General features: G+C 35.0%; 3 protein-coding genes and 1 pseudogene across 6 annotated transcripts; 3 read left to right on the forward strand and 1 right to left on the reverse strand.

Annotated features, from left to right (window-relative positions):
* Positions 1-3,665: 3,665 nt before the first annotated feature.
* On the forward strand, positions 3,666-5,117 carry LOC111292598 (UDP-glycosyltransferase 72E1-like). Its single transcript, XM_022885040.2, is given in 1 exon segment — positions 3,666-5,117. A coding segment is annotated over 1 exon segment (1,440 nt). The 3' UTR covers positions 5,106-5,117.
* Positions 5,118-5,888: 771 nt separating this feature from the next.
* LOC111292599 (UDP-glycosyltransferase 72E1 pseudogene) lies at positions 5,889-7,661 on the forward strand (annotated as a pseudogene).
* A 2,100-nt stretch (positions 7,662-9,761) lies between these two features.
* Positions 9,762-11,356, forward strand: LOC111291807 (anthocyanidin 3-O-glucosyltransferase 5-like). Its single transcript, XM_022883836.2, has one exon. It carries the CDS (start codon positions 9,908-9,910, stop codon positions 11,354-11,356), a length of 1,449 nt encoding a protein of 482 aa, XP_022739571.1. The 5' UTR covers positions 9,762-9,907.
* Positions 11,357-11,473: 117 nt separating this feature from the next.
* LOC111291805 (aminopeptidase P1-like) lies at positions 11,474-17,908 on the reverse strand. Of its 4 annotated transcripts, XM_022883833.2 has the most exons (16): positions 17,685-17,908; positions 17,521-17,584; positions 17,265-17,404; positions 16,888-17,172; positions 16,686-16,808; positions 16,240-16,518; positions 15,827-15,913; positions 15,569-15,633; positions 15,333-15,399; positions 14,794-14,928; positions 14,576-14,656; positions 13,899-13,953; positions 13,674-13,778; positions 12,649-12,720; positions 12,220-12,344; positions 11,474-11,839 (listed from the first exon to the last, which is right to left on the reverse strand). In XM_022883833.2, the coding sequence occupies exons 1-16, from the start codon at positions 17,775-17,777 to the stop codon at positions 11,678-11,680; spliced, it is 1,938 nt and encodes a 645-aa protein (XP_022739568.2). In that variant the 5' UTR covers positions 17,778-17,908; the 3' UTR covers positions 11,474-11,677. The 4 variants fall into 4 exon arrangements, with proteins under 4 accessions (XP_022739568.2, XP_022739570.2, XP_022739569.2 ...); XM_022883835.2 differs by lacking the exon at positions 15,827-15,913; XM_022883834.2 differs by lacking the exon at positions 12,649-12,720.
* Positions 17,909-21,664: the final 3,756 nt, after the last annotated feature.

A 21,664-nucleotide genomic window follows, 5' to 3' on the forward strand; every position in this document is an offset into this window, starting at 1 on the left:
CAAAACCTTTCCATCCTGGTAGAACATATATGAATTGCATATATATGGTGCAAACACCAAAGACATTAGTAGCAATTTAATTTTTCCTAGTTCTGTATTCAGGCCTGTCAACTACGTTTATATTGACCTTGATGTATGTTTTATCTAAGGCACCTAAACAACCTTTGAACCATTTTTATCTATTATTTATTGAATTCTCCACTATTAGTTTGGGTTTTTTTAAACTATAAGGTATGCAGTCTTAAAACAGAATTTAACATAGAATGAAATTGCCTATTAATTATCTCTTCAAATCTAGTTACTTGACACTTCATAACCTTATTTTTTGTGTGATAGGCAATGATGTGGAGGAAGCTAATAACCAATTCTTTTATTGACATATATCTAGATGCCTACGATCCTCCTTATGTTTGAAGCAGATGACATAATTTTGTAAAAGCTCTCATATCTATTCTAGTATTATTTATATACTGTCTATCATTCAAAAGCCATTGCATTTAAGTTTAACTCTCTAATATGTAGCCTATCGTAAGAGATTTTACCATAATACATAAAAAAAAGGTAATAGTAATTACCTATTATAGTGAAACAACATTAATACATAAAACATGTGTTCTATTATAAACTTAATCAAAATATTAAAACTAATACCTTGTGGGATCCTCAATTTGTTCCCACGTGTAATGGTATACCTTAACATTTTACCATCTGCTGCAAAACTTTTCCATCTTAATAAAACATATATAAATTGCATATATGGAGTGCAAACACCAAGGACATTGGTAGTAATTTCATTATTTCCTGTCCTGTATCTAGGCTTATCAATTGCATCTATATTGACATTGATGTATGTCCCATCTAAGGCACCCAAACAACATTTGAACCATTTTTATCTATTATCTGTTGAATTTTTCACTATCAGTTTAAGTTTTTTAAACAATAGGATATGCAGTCTTAAAACAGAATTTAACACAGAATGAAATTGTCTACTAATTATCTTTCTAGATCTAGCTACTTGATGTTTCATAATCTTATTTTTTGTATGATGGACAATGATGTGAAAGAAGCTAATAACTAGTTCTTCTATTAACATATGTTTAGATGCTTGTAATCTCCCTTCTGTTTGAAGTAAATGACATAATTTTACAAAAGTTTTTCTATCCATTCTAGTATTATTTGTACACTGTCTATTGCTTTAAAAAATGATTACATTTAAGTTTAACTTTCTAATATGTAGTCTATCATAAGAGGTTCTACCATAATACATAAAAGAAAGGTAATAAAAATTACCTATTATAGAGAAACAACATTAATACATAAAAAATGTGTTTATTATATACTAAACAAAAATATTAAAGCTAATACCTTGTGATATCTTTAACCCATTCCTATGTGTAATGGCATCCCTTAGCACTTTACCGTCTATTGCAGAACCTTTCTATCCTGATAGAACATATATGAATTGTATATCTAGGGTGCAAAGACCAAAGATATTGGTACCAATTTCATTTTTTCTAGTCCTGTATCTAAACCCGTCAACTGCATCTACATTGACCTTAATGTATATCCTATCTAAGGCACCTAAACAACCTTTAAACCATTTTTATCTATTATCTATTGAATTCTTTGCCATCGATTCACGTTTTTTAAACAACAGGGTGTGTAGTCTCAAAATAGAGTTCAACATAAAATGAAATTGCTTACTAATTATCTCTTCAGATCTATCTACTTCACACTTCATAACCCTATTTTTTGTATGATGGACAATAACGTGGAGGAAGTTAATAACCAGTTCTTCTGTTAACATATATCTAAATTCCTGTAATCTCCCTTCTATTTGAAGCAAATGATATAATTTTACAAAAATTGTAGCATCCATTCTAGTATTATCTATAAATTGTCTATTATTCTAAAAAATCATTACATTTAAGTTTAACTCTTTAATATGTAGCCTCTCATAAAAGGTTCCACCATAAGGTACTCTATGTTGTTTTCCAAGTTCATTGTATTTAAAGTTATAGCAACAATAACTAACACATACAACAAAGTCTCCATCTGATTCAAATGCAACATAAGCATTGTAACTAATTGTATTTTTTTTTCTTAGTGATAAATGAGCTATAATTGTTTAGATGACAGATTCTCATTAATATTGAAAACATAATTGTAAAACAAATATTTACATATGGTAGGTGGAATCTATCACACATCCAAAAACAAAATATAAACCAACAATAAAACATTTGTGGATAAATGAGCTAAAACCAAAATGAATGACACATTTGATATATCAACATATTTTCAATCAAGATCAAAACGAGATCTAAAAAAAAAAAAAAAAGAAAACATTTGAATGTAACAAATAATGTAAAACATATAATTAGATAACATAGAGTAGACGCACCATTTATTAAAAAAAAAGTAGATAGACTTAATAGCACAAAGATTTAATGACGGATGTTGAAGTTAAGGTTGGTTGAAACAAAAAAGTATTTGCTTAGAGTTATGTTATGTTGAAACAAAAATTTGAAAAAGGTCTTTGTTATTAAAATATGATGAAGACATAAATTACGACATTTCATATGTAGAAACGTCGTAATTGATACCTTAAAAAGATGTTGTTTTGAATTTGATTAGATATGACAATGTTCATAATAGTATAAACATCGTTTTCGAGAGAAAAAAATTTTAAATTAATCAATTACAACTTTTTAATAAAAAAACGCAATAATTGATTATTAATTATGGTGTTTCTACAAAAAAATGTCATAATAGCCCTAAATCAAATGCCACACTAAGTTGGCAATTACTGCATATGTTTTAAAAAAACACAGTAATACATATAGTGAATAAAAAAATCGAACAATTATTGTGTATTGTTCATTATAAATGTCGTAATTGACTTAAAAAAATTTTAATTTTATTGTCAAACTTACTTTTCAAAAGTGTAACATAGACATATCAAATTTTTTATTCAGGTCAAATGTAGAATTCAAGCAACTTTTCGTTCAAAATCTTAAAATATTACAGGGAAATGTGAGTTTTTGATTTCGAGATCTTGGGTACCATTGAGAATTTGACATTTTTCTCAAAAATCAAATAATTCTAAACCAAACATGAGAATTAAATACCATAACTAAAATTCTAGAAAAAAATTTTTAGATTCCCCCAAATGCCCCCTAAAAGTCTTCCTTTTTACTCTTCTTATTTGTAATTAGTTTGAGTTGGAATCGCGGTTTGGAGCTTATTGGCAAGAAGAGAGCTGCGTCTCTTTGACCCGATGAAATGAAAAAGATTTCAATGGTTGCGCGAATTAATAATCAATTGCAAATTGAAGCATTTATCGCTGGATGATAGGCTTAAGATTTGAAAAATAATCGATTCCAACCTTGCACTGGGGTCATTGTAGATTAAAAAATATACTGATGAAAAATTAAAATGCAACTGCCAATTATGTAAAAAAAATGTGCTGATCACAATCTTGATTGAAGAGCATTTATACACGGTAATATTTTTTTAAAATGAATTAAATAAATAGAAATTAACTATTAAAAGTAGATTAGATTAAAATTTTCAAAAAAAAAAATTCCTACATTTTTTCTTATAAATATGCAAGCAACAACATTGCTAGTTGATCACAAAACATAAGCTTTTAATTAGCTACCATGCAAACCACAAAACCCCATGTAGTTCTCTTGGCAAGCCCTGGTTTGGGCCCCCTGATCCCTGTCCTCGAGCTTGGCAAACGCCTGGTCACCCACCATAGCTTCCGTATAACAATCTTTGTTTTGGCATCTGAAGCATCAACTGCACAAACCCAACTTCTTGAATTACCCAACATGAACGTTCTTAACATTGTTTCCCTTCCATTTGTAGATACATCAGACAAAGTTGATGCAGCTGCGCATATAGTAACGAAAATAGCCGTCATGATGCGAGAGTCCTTGCCAGGCCTGCGTTCCACAATAGCTGCAATGAAGTCTCGCCCAACAGCTTTGATTGTGGACTTGCTCGGCACTGAAGCGTTACCAGTTGCCGATGAATTCAAGATGTTTAAGTACGTGTTCATTGCTTCCAATGCATGGTTTCTTGGAATCACTATTTACGCTCCAACCGTCGAAAAAATAGTGAATGAAGAGCACGTTAAGCAGCAAAAGCCTCTGAAAATTCCGGGGTGCAAACCGATTCGGTTTGAGGATACCCTGGAATCTTTTTTGAACCGCAATGATCAATTGTACGGAGAATATGCACGTGTAGGACTTGAAATACCAGAAGCTAATGGGATTTTGCTGAACACTTTTGAGGACCTCGAGCCCAAAACGCTTAGATCCTTGAGAGATGCTAAGCTGCTGGGCCGGGTTGCTAAAGTACCAGTATTTCCAATTGGTCCGGTTGTGAGACAACTTGGACATCAGGTTTTTACTGACCCTGTTTTTGATTGGCTAGACAAGCAACCCAGTCAATCAGTGATTTATGTCTCGTTTGGAAGTGGAGGTACCTTGTCAGCCAAGCAAATGACAGAAATCGCTTGGGGTTTGGAACTTGGCCAACAAAGGTTTATTTGGGTGGTTCGTCCTCCTGTTGAAGGTGATGCATCGGGGACATTTTTCACTGTTGGAAACGATTCGGATGGTACCCCGGATTACTTGCCCGAAGGGTTCCTGACTCGAATCTAAGATAGAGGACTAGTGGTCCCAATGTGGGCTCCACAAGCAGAGATTTTGGCCCATCCATCAGTTGGTGGATTTGTGTCACATTGCGGGTGGAATTCCACCATGGAAAGTTTACTCAATGGGATACCTCTCATTGCTTGGCCGCTCTACGTCGAGCAAAAAATGAATGCCGCAATGCTGACGGAAGAGCTTGGCCTGGCGCTTAGGCCAAAGGTGTTGACGTCAAGCAGAATAGTGGAGAGAAAAGAGTTGGAGATGATGATGAGAAAAATCATGGTAGACAAGGATGGGCAGGAAATAAGAGATAGAGCCAAGGAATTAAAATTTAATGCGCAAAAGGCGTTGAGCAAGGGCGGTTCTTCTTATATTTCACTTTCCCGAGTTGCCAAAGTCATTGAAATGAGCCTCAAAGCAAAGGCTCAAGGTGCTTAGTCTTTTCAACGTTCTTTTTGTTAATCTATGAATCTTTGATATCAATAAAAGACTGATTAATTGATCTATTATATTGAAAATTGGGAATGAGTTTAGCAAAAGCTAATTTCTGTCAGATGTTTCATCGGGAATATTATCATGTTCCTACAAAATAAATACTACACTTCAAACATATCGGTAGTTTATCCAATAAACAAAATTATATTATAATTAGTAGTTTATATCATAGATGGCCCGAACGCATGAAGAGTTCACTTGGTCCATAGGAGATGTTTATACGTGACTGTACCAACATGTAATACGAGATAAAAGGACTGGTAGATATTGAGATTTAAATTTTAAATATATTAGATATTATCTCTTAATAGTAATTATATAAATCAATTGATTTAAACTCTAGATTTGTAAATATCACTATTTTATACTAAAATTTAAGTATGCAAAATAAGTAAATCTATTTACTAGTAACTCTCATGATATTTTTTTCTAATTTCTCTTATCTTTCTTCCTCTTTAAAAAAGTTCCTAATTCACTTAAACATTAAAAAGAAATATCATAAAAAATGTTTGATGGTTCTATTTTTTTGTTGGTATGAGAGATGTATACATGAGCAAATTGATCCATGACCAATTCGAAGTGATCATAAATTTTTTTTAATCTGCAATTTTCAATAATTTGAGTTAATATATATTATTTGAAAGATATATTATGTGTCTAAATTCTCTCGAACAGAGTCTCTGATAATTTGATAAGCATACATGCCATACTAAGTCTTAACTAATATTTAGTTGACCATAAATAGCCTCGTATAACTTATGGACATGAAATATGTAAAAACTCCTTTTATGTATTAGGTATGATTATTGTTTTAATGTGGAAGAGTGAACCTTAATTAGCCATAAGTAGCCTCGCACCACCACTCTAGCTAGCCAATTGACTAGGAAACCTATCCCCTTACGCCTCCGTCCCCATCTTAATTGTTTTCACTTTCTCTAATTTTTAACTGAGTTCTCACCAGCCAGCATCCATGCAAAGCAAAAAACCTCATGTAGCCCTCCTTGCAAGCCCTGGCATGGCACACTTGATCCCTGTGCTTGAGCTTGCCAAACGATTCGTTTCCCTTCAAGGCTTCAAAGTTACAGTCTTTGTTGTGCCGACCGACCATGCCTCAATGGCAAACTCCCAATTTCTGCGATCAGCACCAGGCTTGGTTGATGACCTCCTTGATATTGTTTTACTCCCTTTCATTAACGTTTCCAACATAGTTGAACCTGATGCGTCGTTGTTAACAAACATATTGATATTGATGCTAGAGTCTTTACCATTTCTCCGATCTGAAATCTCTAAGATGGAGTTTCGTCCGACTGCCCTAGTTGTTGACATGTTCGGAACTAATGCTTTGGAGATTGCCGATGAATTCAATATGTTGAAGTACATATTCATAGCTTCTAATGCATATCTTCTTGCAGTTATACTATTTAGTCCGGAGATTGACAGAAAGGACATTGATGAGCATGTTAAGAACCAAAAGCCACTCAACATTCCGGGTTGCAAGCCGGTTAAGGTGGAGGATACCCTCGATGTTTTTTTCATGGATCCCAACGATCCATTGTATCAAGGCTGTCTAGGCACAGGGATTAGAATGTCATTGACTGATGGGGTTTTGGTGAATTCTTGGGATAAGCTGGAGTCAACAACTCTTAAAGCCTTGAGAGAGGCAAAAAAGGTACCCGTTTACCCAGTTGGTCCACTGGTGAGGCCAGTTGAAAAGCCGGTTTTGGGTAACAACGTAATAGATTGGCTCGATAAGCAACCGAAAGAATCAGTGATTTATGTTTCCTTTGGGAGCGGTGGAACCTTATCAGCCCAACAAGTGATAGAGATGGCCTGGGGGCTGGAGCTTAGCCAACAAAGGTTAGTTTGGGTGGTTCGTCCTCCTACTGAGAATGATGCAGCAGGGTCGTTTTTCACTGTGGGGAACCGATCTGATGGAACCCCCGATTACTTGCCTGATGAGTCTTTTGCCAGGACTCAAGATCGAGGACTAATGGTCCCTATGTGGGCTCCCCAAGTTGAGGTATTGAGTCATCCGTCGGTTGGTGGATTTTTAACCCATTGTGGGTGGAATTCAGCCATGGAGAGCATTCTCAATGGGGTACCGATGATTGCATGGCCGCTTTAAGCTGAGCAGAAGATGAATGCTGCGATGTTAACGGAAGATATTGGAGCAAGCATTCGAGCAAAGGCGGTGGAAGAATCAGATGGAGTTGTGGAAAGAGAAGCAATAAGATCTATGGTGAGGAGAATATTGGTGGATAATGAAGGACAAAACATGCGAACTAGGATCAAGGAGCTAAAAAATAATGCAGCAAAAGCATTGACCGAAGGTGGTTCCTCTTATAATTCTCTGCTCCAAGTAGCAGAGATCTGCATTCAGCACCTGAAAAAAAAGGCTTATGGGGCTTGATCATATTCATGCCTGTTCATATAGTATTACTAAATTTGTTCCTCGTCAATATCAATTTGGATTTGATGTAGCCATTTTTATTTTCTTAAAAAGATTGAGAGGATTGAATTCACTTGTCTTTATACTTTTTATTGACGTTGAGTTTGAATTTCGCTTGTCTGAATACTTTTCATATGTATCGAAAATATTTGTTTCTAGCCATTAGTTTAACAAATATAATGAGATTTTGACGCTTAATTTGAAGCGAATGAAGCTACTACAGCTTAATTTGTTAGAATGACTAATAATTAATTCGAACAAAAATTAAAGTTTGGAAAGAAAATTTGTGAACAAGAATGAAATCATACACTCCTATAATATTGATGTACACAGGAAAAATTAGGCAAAATTTCCATCTTGACCAAGAAGATATATAATTATGACGCCATAACTGATTAAGAATTATTATACACCCAACCAGTACACAACTTTCATTGGTCTACGTCCAAGTAAATAGCTCACTTTATGGTTCTTGGAAAAGCCAATGTCCATCGACTAATGTGAATGTAGGAACTCGTTAAATGTAAGTATGACGAAGAATAAGCTCATGTCAACTTAGCTTTGTTGAATGACTAAGAATTTATATAGAAAAGTTTTTAAAAAAATTTTTCAATATTTAGTCGATAATCATGAAAAACGTAGACAAATTTTCCATCCGGAGCACATTGTAAAAGATAAAAGCCACCATTGAATAAAGAAAAGCTAACACGCCAAAACGTAAAACACACTTTCTATTTATTCTAAATATGGGGTGATGATGAATTAATTTAAGATTCAACTCAATTGATTTTTGTTATAAAAAAATTTAAAAAATTTAAATATGCAACACTGTCACTTTAAAAGAAATGAAGATATACATTAAGTTCCATCATGTCTCAAAAGTAAATTGAGTATCAATGATCCTTGGAATTTTCAAGCACGTAGTGCACGTTCATGGACTAGAAAAGTCGTTGCATTCGATTTTCATTAATGGCACTGTTTATCTCATAGGAGGGAGGCAGTATCTCATGTCCTGCCTGGTCTTACGTGTCCAAAGGGCATCATACACCGAAGCAATAATGAATTGTTTTGATTTTTCAATCCAAAAAAACAAAAAAAAAAAAAATTCACATGACTCTCAATTAGGACCAATGTGAATCTGAAAATTCGCTCCAAAAATCATGGTTATTATAATCATCTTGTTTAGCGTAACACATATACTTACATGAACCAATGATACATTTATATATTATTCTTCTGCTTCAAGAATAAATATTGGCTTCCAAGGGTTTTTTTTAAGTCTTTTGATATGTATGGAACGGACAAAAAAGATGCTGAGTTATGCATGTGCATTGCAAGTCATTGGCTGACCCTTACTCATCATCAGAAATTATAGTCCAAAAATCCTGAGTAAATTCAAAACTTTTTCAATAGATGCATTAAACACCGAAGTTAAATCTAGCCAATGGACTTGCAACGTGCTTTTTGCTCTACTTGACCGGCTATCTGGATTAAGGTTTCCCACTTCTAGTCTTGACATGATTGTCGCCTTAAATTTCCATGGTCAAGGATCATGTTACATAAATAAAATATATACAAAATTTCAAATAATTTGAATTTATATGCAAATTTTTTAAATTATTTTTTACATATTACATATTGATGATTCTTTTCATTAAATTCTATCCATATGTCGATTTTAAATTTTCCAATTACATTTCTATTAATCGATTTAAATGGAAAACCTTATTTGTGCCAAGCAAGAAAAAACAATAATCAAGCAAGTTCATGAATTATGGAATGTAAAGCAGAGATTCACGCTTTGAAATAATATGACCATCTTACTCTAGATTTGATCTGGAAACTGATCAATGCGTTAGAAAAGAGTTTTTTCTTTTCTTTTTTTTTTTGCCAAAAAAAATCTTGAGTATTTTTCAACAAAAACAGTTCACATGCCAGCTACAGTACTGAAAATCATAGAGAGACAGCATAAGCTCCTCATGACTATTGACTATCAACAAAAACACTACAAAAAAGATGGAGTAAGGAGACCGGAGACCACTTGTTAGAATTTGAACCAAAGAAGATGGAGACCTATTGACGCACCCATCCAGGGACATCTCCTTCATAGACTGACAAGCATTAGAATAGAGTTAAAGGTACAATATATTATTATTTTTTAATTTTTATCATTAAAGAAAAAATTGAATCCTTATTGTTTTGGCCTATAAATACCAAAGCAAATTCAAGAAACCATAACCAACTAACCTCAGCTATCTTAATTTTTGGTTTTTGACTTGAAAAGTTTGTAGCCATTATGCAAAGCATGAAGCCTCATGCAGTGCTCCTTGCCAGCCCTGGCATGGGACATCTCATTCCTGTCCTTGAGCTCGGCAAACGCCTTGTATCTCATCATGGCTTCAATGTCACAATATTTGTCGTCACAACGGATACTTCTGTCTCTCAATCCCAACTTCAAAATCTATCACAAACTTCAAATCTCATTGAAGTTGTTTTATTGCCACCTGTAGATATCTCAGGCCAGGTCGACCAAACCACTTCAATCTTATCGCAGATTGCAATGATGATGCGTGAGGCATTACCAAGCCTCCGGTCTGCAATATTAGCAATGAAAATTCCTCCAATTGCTCTTATCGTGGACATGTTTGGGACTGAAGCTTTTGCTATTGCTGATGAGTTCATGATGCTGAAATATGTTTTCATCACTTCAAATGCATGGTTTCTTGCCCTCACTGTCTACGCACCAACCCTTGATAAGGAAGTGGAAGATGATCTTGTTTACAACCAAAAACCACTTTTAATTCCCGGGTGCAAGCCGATTTGCTTTGTTGACTCTTTTGAGCCGATTCGGCGACCAAACAACCAAGTCTACAAGCAAGATTATTTGCGCATGGGAACCAAGATATCCACGGCTGATGGAATATTAGTGAACACATTTTATGAATTGGAATCCCAGACACTGGCTGCTTTGAATGATAAAATAAAGCTAGGGATGGTCGCTAATGCTCCCGTTTATCCAATTGGACCACTGGTGAGGCCCGTCGATTCTGGTGTGAGAAGTGAAGTGTTGACTTGGCTAGACATGCAACCCAAAGAGTCGATCATATATGTTTCTTTTGGGAGTGGTGGAACCCTCTCAGCCAAGCAATCTATCGAGCTGGCATGGGGTTTGGAAAAGAGCCAACAACGGTTTATTTGGGTAGTTCGCCCTCCAGTTGAGAATGATTCAGCAGCAACTGTTTTAAAGACAAGCAACGGCTGCCATGATTCTCCAAGCTACTTGCCTGATGGGTTCCTGAATCGCACCAGCAAAAATGGGCTGGTGGTTCCGATATGGGCACCTCAAGCTGAAATCTTAAGCCATCCGTCCATAGGTGGATTTTTGTCCCATTGCGGCTGGAACTCAAGTCTGGAGAGTATAGTCAATGGTGTTCCAATGATCGTGTGGCCACTGTTTGCAGAACAAAAGATGAATGCTACAATGCTGACTGAGCATATTGGGGTGGCTACCCGGTCGAAGTTGTTACCATCACAGGACGTGATTGAGAGAAGCGAGATAGATGCAATGGTTAGAATGATTATGGTGGATAAAGCAGGGGAAGCAATCAGAGCCAGGGTGAAAATGCTAAAATCATGTGCTGAGAAGGCTCTTAGCAAGGATGGCTCCTCTTATAGTTCTCTGGCTAAGGTGGCCAAAGACTGCGAGATCAACCTGCAGCGCCAGAATGCGAAAACTGGCGCTTGATATTTCATCATCCTAATGAATGCAACTTACAAAAAAGTTGTTTAAAAGAGGTATCTTCAATCCCTCTTTTGGAGTAATGTTTCATGTTGCATATTTTCCTAAATATACTAACGAAAATTCATGAAAATCATTACTTCTTCTAATTGAGGAGACTTATCATTTTCATTCCAAGAAGTCTCAAACATCCCCCATATAAATAGATACACAAAACATTAATCACGCCAAATTTACAGAATCAAATGTCAAATTTGATTCTAATATATAGATGAAGAAAAGCAGAGAAATACGTGAAAGGGTTCCTTGGCTTCCTGAATAGACATATCATGCACTTACAGGTTCAGTTGCCTTCTTCAGCCAATCCATCTCATCTTTTTCCATGTAAGGTGCAAGAATTTCGCAACATTTTGAATGGTAGGTATTCATCCACTCAATCTCCTTGGGCGTCAAGAGGCTCAAGTCGATCAACTTTATCTGATAGGGTGCCTGAACATAAGATACCCATTAAAATCTAAAATTCAGCTGTCTCAGAAAATATACACGTTATACAATTTAAGTGAGATCAAATAGCCAAACCCTCGTTTTCAACGTGCTATGAGGTTTACAAAGAAAGACACTTCAAAAATACTTGCGATAGAGTATAAAATGAAACATTAGTAGTAAAGACTAGAGGAGACCATAATAATTTATCAACCAAGTTAATCAAGTTAATCCAGCCTACAATCTCTATTAGAACTGTAATCTGGCAACAAATAGCAATAATATACACAATCACAGATAGATGCACACTCAACATGATTGAGAAGAGGAAGAGAAAAGATGGGTAATCTATATAACCATATATTAAAGTTACATGACAAACTTACCCATGTGATATGCTCAAATGACAAGTATCCCTTATCACCGAAATTGAATTTGGTATCACCCTCCTTGATAACAAGAACATTCTCTAATCTTATACCAAAACTCCCATCTTCATAATATCCAGGTTCTGAGAAATGGACAAAATAGAATTAGTAAACACCCCAGCTATTTTAGGAATGACACATTACATTTCAGACCAAACAAACACCAGGTAGTATTTTAACATTGAGAAAACAGAATCTTAGATTAATTATAACTAAAAACAGGTATGCATGGAAAGCTAGAAGTAAACCAAGCATTAAAGCATTAACAAACAAAAAATTATGGAAGAACTGAAGGGAAAGCAGTACTAGGCAGGACCAAAATACTGTCAAGTAGAATGAAAAATTTCAGCCACAGTTAGAGCGTACGGGAAAACAAACAATACTAACCATCTGTTACTGTCATGGAAACTTGAAGTGGCACATTACGAGCCTGTGGTCTGAAACTAATTAGATGTGGCCCTGCTCCAAGTAGTTCAACCAGGAAAAAAAAGGTAAATGAAAAGTTTCAATGAATTAACTGCAAATTAATGACTAAAAACCAGACCGGTAGTCGAACCAGTGAGACCTTCAGTCACCAGTTTAACCAGTCCAACTGGTTCAAACACCCAGTCCATAGTCACTCAAAATTAAGTGCCAAGAAAATATAAAAAAAATAAAATAAAATAAAAATAAAATTAGGAAGATTCAGAAAATTAAAAAAAAATACAATCCTTTAATAAAGACTTAAGAGTCTTTGCTTCAAAAAAGGGAAGAAAATAAGAAAAATAAATAAATAAAAACTCCAGTAACCCTTGACTTCCTGCCCGAACGACATTTTTTTCATCATCCCTCTGATTCAAATCTTTCCACCTCAAAGTTTGGAGATGGAACGAAGAAGGCAGGAGCTGCCAGTTAAAGACAGAAGGTTCGAGAACGAGAGGAACAAATTAAGAACATGCAACAATTGAATATTGAAGTTGGGTGTAGCAAGCTCCATCACTTTTAAACATCACAAGAAAAAGCAAGCAACAAGGCGGCAATAGTCTCTTGAAAACAAACCAAAATAAAAGAATGAACAAGTAAAAGAGAATCTGAGAAAGTAAAAAAGATGCACTAAGCTTGAAACAAAATGAGTTTGGCATTGGAATATGTTGATTTTTAACATGATTGAATTGCATTTTATGACTCCAATTTAATTATGATTGAAAAAGTCCAGAAAATGATGATTTCTTAAATTCCGATTTAAATGATTTTTGCTAGTTTAACATTTTTCAATGGTTTCCAGTTTCCCATTTATCCTGTTTAACATAGGTAATTGCACCGGACACCCTACCATTCCCCGATTCAACCGGTTGAACAGGCCGGTCCAGTCCAATTTTTTTATTCATTGCTGCAAACCTAACTTCAGCAAGCAAATGTAGCTAATTGCTAACCTTCATGAACATTCAGGTAAGACCCAATTCCATGACCGGTACCATGTCGATAATCAAGACCATACCTCCATAAAGGAATTCTAGCCAGAATATCAAGAGCATGACCTATAAAAAGCAATCAATCAAAATAAATTTTGAAGTTTAGACAAATTCTACATGACTTCAAACAAACATGCTCAAATAAATACGAAAAAATTAAACAGATAAATAGAGAATTTTAAATACCATTTGTCCCATTAGGGAATCGAGCATTGCCCAGAGCAATGTGGCCCTTGAGAACCTGCATGGAATGAAGGAACTTCTTCAAGGTTTGAGTTTGGGAAGAATAGGTCCCCCCCCAAAAAAAAGTTCAGGAAGAATAGAATATGAAATCTTTGTAGAGCTAAGGAAAGAAGAGAAGTGGGAATGAAGCATCTTAACCTATCTTTATAAAAAGCAGTATCAAAATAAACAAATAACTAGTCTGAGTCATAAATTTTGACTTCGTATATGTTGAACACTCTTCAACTTGCTTAATGCAAATACAAATTGGGTCGACTTGTATAAAACAATTACAATTCATAACTCATTGGGCTGATCACCACAAACAATATATGTTGCTCGATTCTTACAAAAATATTAATTTAAATCTGAATTCGTATTGTCAACTATAGATGAGATATCCAAATGGGTTCTATGGTTCCTATCAAACGTCACAATCATTCATGTGACAAATCATTACCCAGGAAAAACAACAAAAATGCCTAAAGATGGATATCCGGCTTGTATTATCAAGCCACCAAGGACTTCGGAAAAGACAAGAACATCAAAATTACAATTCTATATTGTGTGACAAAAGAAAGGCGAACATAAGTAACTAATAAATCAAATGTCCAAAAAAGAATGCAACAGAAGCCACTTACTGCAGTATAGCAAGCCTTCTCATGTGCTGAAGGCTTTCCAAAGTGAACCGTCCGAGTTATATCAGTTGTTCCATCTAGATACTTCAATGATGCCATTCAAGTTATCAGTTATGGGATTAAGAATCAGAACTAAGAATCTATAATAAAAAATCATTCGCATTTTATTGATAGCTTTGGTTTATGGATATAAGCGAAAATATTAGCATTTGGTAGCAAACCTGTGCGCCTGAATCAAAAAGATATATGCTATCTGGATCAAGCTCAGCACATGTTTCTGCCTCAGGTGAGTAATGGATGATGGCCGCATTTGGACCAACCGAAGAAATAGTAGAGAAACTTAGGCCTCTAAAGTGCTGCAATTAATAAAATGGAAATGATATGGTGACATGAACAAATACATATTCATGCACAACATTTTGGCAACAACCAGAACCAGTAACATAGAAACAGTTTTCTGACACGAACAAGTACATATGCATGCACAACATTTGAGCAACACCTGAAACTGAGATGCTCACTTCACACTAATGCTTATAAGATGTGACGCTTAGGAAATTCTGAACCTTCACATGCTATGATGCCCAAGTTTAGAAAAACAAAGTAATTGCAGGTTGATGACGGACATAAAACAACACAATTAGTCACTACTAATAAAAGAATTTCTCACTTGAAATTTTATTAATATTGTTATATCAAAAAGACATTTTTTACTAATTTTCCTTATTGCCACAAAAAACTTTCTCAAAAGTATTGTTACCTCTTTTGATGCACGAAATCCCTCCAACTTATCACTAACCGTCACCTCTGTCAGTTTCATAGTCTCCCTGCATGGTTCATTCCAATAGCATGAAAAGAAAACTAAGAGTTGGTCCACCAAAAGCTCAAAAATTTTTGTGAAGAGGGGGGACAGCCTGTTTGGTTTCAGGCTCAAAAATAGCAAATGAGCAGGAGCGAAAGAAAGATAAGATATCAACTTGCAATTTAATAACTTACGGTCTTCTTTTGCTTGTCCCCTCCCCCTCCAAGAAGTAACCGGAAGCCCCATAAATCTCTTGCATCTGTGCATTTGAACGGGCAAAGCATTATTTCCAGCCTAACAACAGCCTAAAATCTTGCTGTTTATGTTGAAAAATATTTTACTTTGAAAGGAGGATCAAATCTAAACAGATGAGGATAGAACCTTAAACAATCAGAAAGAACATTTATCAATTTTCAAGAGAATACAAATACATAAAGGTCACAGTCCTATACCTGTTTATCCAACCAGACAAGATACTGCACAACAGCTGCACCATCCCGAATATGTGCATTTCTTAATCCATCCAACTCAACCGGATTCTAAAAGTACAAAATTTGTTGATAAGGATAAATTATTTTAAGATGAAAAGTGATCAAATACAATGTCCCTTTAAATATTAAAGATCCTGTCATGTTTTTTCAAACAAGTAAAATCTCTTCTCCTTTTCCTTCCTTGGGGAGGTGGCATACAATGTTCTTGTGGATTAGTGCGTGTGTATAGTTACAAGTAAACATCCAAAACCTAAGATGTTCTAAGTTCTAACTTCTAAAAAAATTATTTTCAGATTATCAGAACAGATATCGTATAAATTTATCTTATGCACTTCTAAAGTAAGATTCAACCAGATAGGAAGTGCATTGACAACCTTTAAGGCTTTCACAAGGGCCAAAGGTGACTGCTGCAGGAGCACCTTATTAGCATCTAGTTTTGAAAACAAAGCATAGCTGCATGAAGCAGGATCAACCCATACAAGATCATTATAGTTTTCTTCTGCTTCACATGTTTCACTTTCACAAACACCATTTCCATCAGAATTTACTCCTGTATCCTGTCCAAGCTGATTAGACGCTAACAATGCAACGTCTGAACTCACTGCACCATACTCTCGAACTTCAATTCCATTCTCTTGCATGGAAGAGCTCACCTGCATTAACGTACATGTGATCAATAAACCTAACCGTCTAGCCCATAGAGCTTACACCTTCATTCAAGGTGTAATAACTAACAACTAGCAAATACAGAATACACCAGGAAATGCATAAAAATGAAAACTTCAACAAACTAAAAGTTAAAAAATATCTAAAATTCTACCTTGGATGAAACCTTCCTTTTGTCCACATAAAGGAAAGCCGAGTTCAATGTTACAATAGCAAATGCATGAACAACTGGACAGTAAGACACATCGCTCCCACGGATATTGTACAACCAAGCAACCTGAAAAGTAGCCATTTAAACTCAAAAAAGCATTGCTCAACAAATTCCATTAGAACCAACAATTTGATAAAATTCACACCTCGTCTAAAGCTGTGATGATAATTCCACGAGCCTTTTCATTCGCGAGCCTTTCCCTCAAGTCTTTCAACTTGACGGCAACAGTACGACCGGAAAATTCCAAGGGATGAACAACAACTGGATTAATTTCAGATGGTGGCCGGTTTTTCCAAACCTCATCAACCAAATTGGTTGAGGTTTGAACTAATTTCTGTTGCCTTTTCGCAAAAGCACGTTCCCATCTTTGAGCCGTGTCCACTGATACACACCAAGGATCGACCCCAATAGCTGCCTCCCTTGGCAAATTCTAAATTATTTATATATAAAAAACAATTAATAAAAGTATCAAACTTTGAAGCACAATATTGAATTTTTGGTGTGGCAAAATGGTAAATTTACATCAGACATCCAGGCATCAACGGAAGGATCTTCTCCGATCCGCATTAGTTTCCACTGATCACTAAGCTGTTGCGTTGCCTGCAAGAAATATCGGCCGTCCGTCCATAGCCTAGCTTCGTTTTTGGTGATAAGTGCCAACCCTGTAAATATTTTCCAAAATCAATAAAAAAATATGTATATAAATAATTTCAAATCTATAAAAATAATAATAACAATAACAATAATAATGATAATATGAGAAAATCGAAATAGAGACCTGCACTTCCGGTGAATCCAGAAACAAATTCGCGCCTTTTGTCCCGAGCAGAAACATATTCGCTCTGCAAAAAATTGATTCAAAATTAAACAAAAAATTTATTACTTGAAAGTATAAGGGAATGAGTATTGAAAAGAGTTTTTTTTTTTTTTTTGTTATTTCACCTGATGATAATCTTCAGAAGGGACGACTAATGCATCGAGAGTCGGAGAGTAAGAGGCCATTAAAGACCTCAAAGCAGCAAGTGTTTCAGCCATGAGAGAAAGTTGAAAGTTTTGGAAAGATTTTCCAAAATCAGTAGAGCTTTCTTCAGATAGAGAGGAATTGCGGTTTTTATGGAAGTTGGGAACCGAGGAAGGCTGCTGATATGAGCAGTTGGAGTTTCGTTGGAGACTATACTGAGTTGAGGAAGTCTTAATTTAAATGAAAACCTTTTCTTTTCTGTTTTTACTTTTTTTTTTTTAAGGAAATTCCTGGGTTGACCCCTGTTTTAATGGTGTATTACCGCTACAACCGACAATTCTTTTTTATCTGACGCCCACGGTTAAAAAAGAAAAAGTGCGTTACTCTAACGCCGGGAATGTTTAATCTATGCTTTTGAAAAGGAGGATTAAAAGTAAATGTAGGCCTTGGCAGTAGATTTAACGCAAAACTCCTAAATCTACTCAGCTTTAATCCTTCTTTTCAAAAGCAAAGATTAAATATTCCTCGCGTTAGAGTAAAGCACTGTTTTCAGGCCAAGATTTAACGCAAAACTCTTCCTATCAGTAAGAGTTTAGCTTCGCATTCATTGATAAGGATCGTATTTGTCAGACGTTAAGTTCAGATGGTAATTTTTTTTTTTTGAGATCATCTTAAATGAATATTTTATAATCATTATTTTTAAATTATCAAATTCGATAAATTTATTTTAATTTTGAGACTAACTTACTTATCTCAAATTTCTTAAAAAAAAATTCAAAACTCCTTGCTTTTTGTTTTTTTTTACTAAATTGTTATAGTAATCCAGAGCATCTGCTAAAACTATACAAAGAAAATTATACAAAGACAAGACACAGAATAAGTGAATGCTTTACTGATGTTTCCGATTGATGTTGCGATAGAATCGTATTTTAACTTTGACAAATTATCGTTCACATTGCAATCTGTAGAGAAGGAATCCAAGACATAAGAGTTCCCTGTTCTTCCCATTCTCGAATCTGCCACCAATGATGATGTTACGAGTGGGAGTGTTGTAGTCAAAAGAGTTGATTTTTCTTATTTCTGTTATAGTCTGTTATTTTGCTATTTATTAGTTTTTGTTACAGAGGTAGTTACAAGATTCAATTCAAACATTAAAAGAGGTTGAAAGTGAATGGAAAATCACAACAAACATTTCAAGAAATTCTAAGTTTCTCTTTCCTTAGTCTCTCAACATTTCTTCCTTCTTTACAGCTTTCTTTTCTGGGTTTTCATTTACAGTCTTGGTAGAAGCCACATCATTGGTATCAAAGCTTTAGATCCTAGCAATGGCAGAAGGCACAACGACGAGATTACATAAGGAGATGGTACATCTCCAAACGAAACTTGAGAAGGCCGATGGCAGATTGGTGGCCGCTGGAGAATCATGGAAAAATGAACTTAGAAATGAGTTTCAGATGAAGTTAGATCATTGGGATTAGAGATGCGTCAATTGTTTACACAAGTTATGGACAGGATGGAGGGGTCAGCAAAGGGGATTGATATGGGAGGCTCCATAGCTACTGCTTCCTCTGAGATGAGGTAGAAAACTAGAGTGAAGGATGCTGAAGAATCGAAAGGAGTCGAGGCATGGTAGAAGACACCAACTCAGAGACTACCCACCAAATATCCCAAGCTTGAGTGCCATAAATTCTATGGGGGAGGATTTCAGGGGCTGGTTACTGAAAATGGAGCAATTTTTTGAAGCAAACCAAACCAATAAACAGGAGAAGGTATTAGTTATGACGATGCATTTAAAGGTAGAGCATTGTTATAACGCCCCTAATTTTACATTGAAAGAATGTATAGATATGACTTGATATATAAGTTAAAATTTAATTTTAAATCTAAGAGACATTTTTTTAGAATAAAATCGTGAGAATTTTTGATCAAACAGATAATACGTTACAAGTTAGGTGTAAGTCTCTATAAATGATATTAGAGCAGTCACCAATCAACAAGAATTAAGTGTTACATTATGAGAGTCAGTAAATGCTACATAATGGAGCCATGGAGACATTAAATGCTACACGGTAGAGAGTCATCTCTAGAATTTCAATGTCTGATATGATTTTGATCCAGTGATTAAACTCGACTTAATAGAGATATCAAGCTTTAAAAGTGAAAAGATTGTAATGCATCCAATTTCACATTGAAAGAATGTGTGGATACCACTTGACATATAAGTTGAGACGCTTAATATCAGATTTGAGACTTTCGAATCAAAACGAATAGTATTTTACAAGTTTGGTGTAAATCTCCATAATTTCAATAGCATCAACGGTTCGTGAGGAGCCAAGGAACACTGCTGGAGGTAAGTTGGACTCGTTACATTAAGGAAATGAGATCTAGATTTACTAAAAATGAGTACTTTGATCCAGTGCTTGAGTTAGTAGTTTTGAAGCAAACTCATACAATGGACGCTTATTATGAAGAGTTTGAAGGCATGTTGAATTTGTCGCCCATCACTAATGAAAATGCCCTTAGTATTTTTCTTGGTAAACTAAAACCAGAGATTTCTAAGCCTATCCGAATGTTCTGCTCAAAATCCCTTAACCAAGCTTACAGGTTAACAAAGCAGATGGAATCCCTTATCCATGATGTTCCCAAGAAACCATTCTTACCTTACAATAACCCATTTACAATTCCTCCAATGATAAATATGACGTCTGCCTTAACTAGATCCACATTACCACCCCTTTTGCCAAACCCTAAACGTTTAGTCTTTGTATACAATCAACCTATTAAAATGTAAACCCTCTCAATACTTATAAGCTAACAACCAATAAACCTGAAACTTCACTGGTTAACACCAATAATACCTGAATACCAACCAGGGAAGAAAGGGATGAGAGAAGAAAGAAAGGCCTTTGTATGTGGTGTAGAATCAAAATATGTGACAGGACACAAGTGCGCACAATCACAATTGCATCAAATATTGACTGGGGATGGTGGAAGCTGTTCTAATGAGGTAGAAGAATTCTGTGACTATATTGAGATTTTGGATGAACCTGGGATTGTTGAGGAGGAAGAGGACCAGATTAGGCATGTTATTTCATTACACGCCTTAGTGGGAGCAGAAGGACACTAGACTATGCGGATACAAGGGAAAATTAAAAACCAAGCAATGATTACGCTAGTAGACTATGACAGCACGCATAATTTTTCCAGTCAGGTAGTGTAAAAGAAGTTAGGGTGCAATACTTCGGTTGTTGGGGGAATAGCTATCATAATTGCAAATGGTTCACAGCTCCTAGCTAAGGATCTTTGTAAAGGCTTGAGGTGGGAGATACATGGCTTAGTGCAACATGCTGACTTTTTGGTCTTACCACTAAGACGATGTGATGCAGTGTTAAGGACACAATGGTTGCAATCATTAGATCCCCATCACGTGGGATTTTGGCGAGTTCACTATGTAGTTTGCTGTGGACATAATGTGGGTTGATGTTGGTCATTGGCATTGGGACAGAATCTAGTCAGACAGGTGCCACACAGGTAGGTGGGCATTTCTATAAATTATAGTTGTAAGGGCATTATAATAATTTTAATTAATTCTAGTAAGAAGGATATTTTATTAATTTGTTAAGAAAGGCATTATAATAATTTTAGTTAATCACTAAAAAGGGACAATGCAATCAATTTTAATGCATGTAATTTCACTTGTTAAAAGAACACTAAAATTATTTTTAAAGGAATTAATTTCATATTACTATATGAATGTAAATTTTAATATGTAATTTACAAAGTAAGCCAAAAAGTTATTTTTGTAATTATGCTTAAAAAGTATCATAGTAAATTTGATAAATTATAATATGGGAGATATTTTTGTAGTTATAATTGAAGAAATATTATATTTAGCAATTAAAACGACCTTTTTTTTTATTAGAGAGTATTATAATAAATTTAGATAATTATAATATAAAAA

Source organism: Durio zibethinus, chromosome 10, assembly GCF_047325235.1.
Source record: "Durio zibethinus cultivar Kanyao isolate XHJ-2024 chromosome 10, ASM4732523v1, whole genome shotgun sequence".
Classification (NCBI taxonomy): Eukaryota; Viridiplantae; Streptophyta; class Magnoliopsida; order Malvales; family Malvaceae; genus Durio; species Durio zibethinus.